The sequence below is a fragment of the Lontra canadensis genome, unplaced genomic scaffold (assembly GCF_010015895.1).
Source record: "Lontra canadensis isolate GAN:19392208 unplaced genomic scaffold, GSC_riverotter_1.0 scaffold2, whole genome shotgun sequence".
NCBI classification, from domain to species: Eukaryota; Metazoa; Chordata; class Mammalia; order Carnivora; family Mustelidae; genus Lontra; species Lontra canadensis.
In genome coordinates this window covers 5086047-5088140 of record NW_022630996.1, presented here as the reverse complement: position 1 = coordinate 5088140, position 2094 = coordinate 5086047, and the positions used below count along the sequence as shown (strand labels likewise).

The following is a 2094-nucleotide window of genomic DNA, read 5'->3' as shown; positions in this document are numbered from 1 at the left end:
TCTTGGGGACCCAACAGGAAGAAATTCATACGGTCCTGGGTGTGGACTTCTGCTTCCACCCAAGATGGATCAACATAAGTCGATTTAACCTCCTACTTGAAACAGCTAAAACAAGCAAACATAATATATGAAACAACAGTTTTCAAAACATTATGAATCGAGCAAGAAGGTATGGTGATCCCTAAGAGATGGGAAAGGACTGGGCTGAGGACTATGGCCATCTACCTTGCTACCTGGAGTAGGAACACTATGGGTCCCAGGAGGGGAAACACAGGTGGAACCTGGAGAGCACCCTGAGTTCAGAGTCGGAGTTGAAAATACAGGGACTGAAGGAGAGATGCTTCTAGACGCTTTTCTATTGGCCACAAGGAGGCATTATGGTGTCACTGATAGCAGAGAGTGGTAGAGAATGTCCTTGATACTCTCTGCAGTGTGGGTATAAATAGAGGAATTGCAGGGCTTGACTTCTATATTAAGGTGGGAATCATTTGCAGCCATCAGTCATCCATCTCTGATGCCAACAGCAAGACACAAAGACATTCTCTCAAGAGGTTCATAAATAATAGTTTAGCAAAAGCTCTTCCTGTGTTGAGGAACCTTTGACCTGCCTTACAGGGTGTAAGAAATGAGGAGCGAAAGGCCCAGATGAGCATGGGGCAGATATAGGAAGAGAGGCAACATGAGGAAGCACCACCTCTGCTCCACACGTGATCTGGCCAAGCCCGGGTTCTGCTGCCAAGCCAGAAGCTGTATGTAAGATCACAACAAGGAGTGACCTTTGCCTTGGTGAAGCCAACAGCAGTCATCGCAGGCAGATCTACCTGTCAGGGACCAGAGAGACTGCACCCCCATCTCTCCACCCAGAGATCAGAGTCTGGAGCAGACAGAAGCTCCATTCCTGTTGGTCCTGCCATGGCTCCCGGGCTGCTCCACTGTGTGGCCTTTTGTCTCCTTGGAGCAGGTGAGTCCTGGTCAGAAAATACGTCTTTTGACTAGAGCTATCTTGTCCTCAGTTTTGTACCTTTCTTTCATGGCAGCAATAGCAATCTCCTTCTTCACTCTGTCTCTATATTTTCTTTCTCCCTCTGCAGGTCCCATGGGTGCCATGGTCATCCAGAGCTCAAAATACCAGGTTACAAGGGTGGGGAAACCAGTGAATCTGAGCTGTTCTCAGAATATGAATCATGACAGCATGTATTGGTACCAACAGAAGCTGAACCAAGGCCCAAAGCTGCTCCTCTACTTCTATGATACAGACCTTAACAAAGAAGTAGACACCTCTGATAACTTCCAGGCCAGCTGGCCCAAAACTTCTTTCTGTTCTCTCAACATCCTCTCGCCAGGCTTGGGGGACTCAGCAGTGTATCTCTGTGCCAGCAGTAAAGACACAGAGCTGTAGTGTTACCTCTCCCCTGTGCATAAACCTCTCTTTTTCCCTGATCCAAGATCCTCCTCTAGATCAACCCACCTGCCCATCCTACAACAACAGTAGGAAGTGGGTTTATGGTGGTCATCCCTTCGTTTGTAGAGAAGCTGGGCAGAAACCTACGGAAACCACTGACAGTTAGGCCAAGAGTGGAAAAGTGGTTACACTCACCCAGCGTTCAGTTTGTGGTATTTCCCCAGGATCACCTTAGCCACTCATTCTGTTCTCTTTGGTACATAAATAGGAACTTTTTAAAGACTGTTTTGTGGGATGCCTGGGTGGCTCAGTAGCCTCTACCTTGATCTCAGGGTCCTGGGATCGAGCCCCGCATTGGGCTCTCTGCTCAGGGGGAGACTGCTTCTCTCTCTCTCTCTCTCTCTGCCTGCCTCTCTGCCTACTTATGATCTCTGTCTGTCAAATAAATAAATAAAGTCTTTAAAAAAAATAAAAGCTGTTTTGTTTTTTAAGCATAAGAGACTCTTAATCTCACAAAACAAACTAAGGGTTGCCGGCGGGAGGGGGCTAGGGAGACAGTGGTTGGGTTATGGACATCGGGGAGGGCATGTGCTATGGTGAGTGTTGTGAAGTGTATAAACATGGCGATTCACAGACCTGCCCCCTTGGGGCTAATAATACATTATATGTTTATAACAAAATTTAAAAAATTA

General features: G+C 47.1%; 1 gene segment (V, D, J or C); it reads left to right on the top strand.

The window, feature by feature from the left end:
• The first annotated feature begins 528 nt into the window (after positions 1-528).
• Positions 529-1399, top strand: LOC116872815. The segment is given in 2 exon segments: positions 529-961; positions 1092-1399. Coding segments are annotated over 2 exon segments (357 nt in total).
• Positions 1400-2094: the final 695 nt, after the last annotated feature.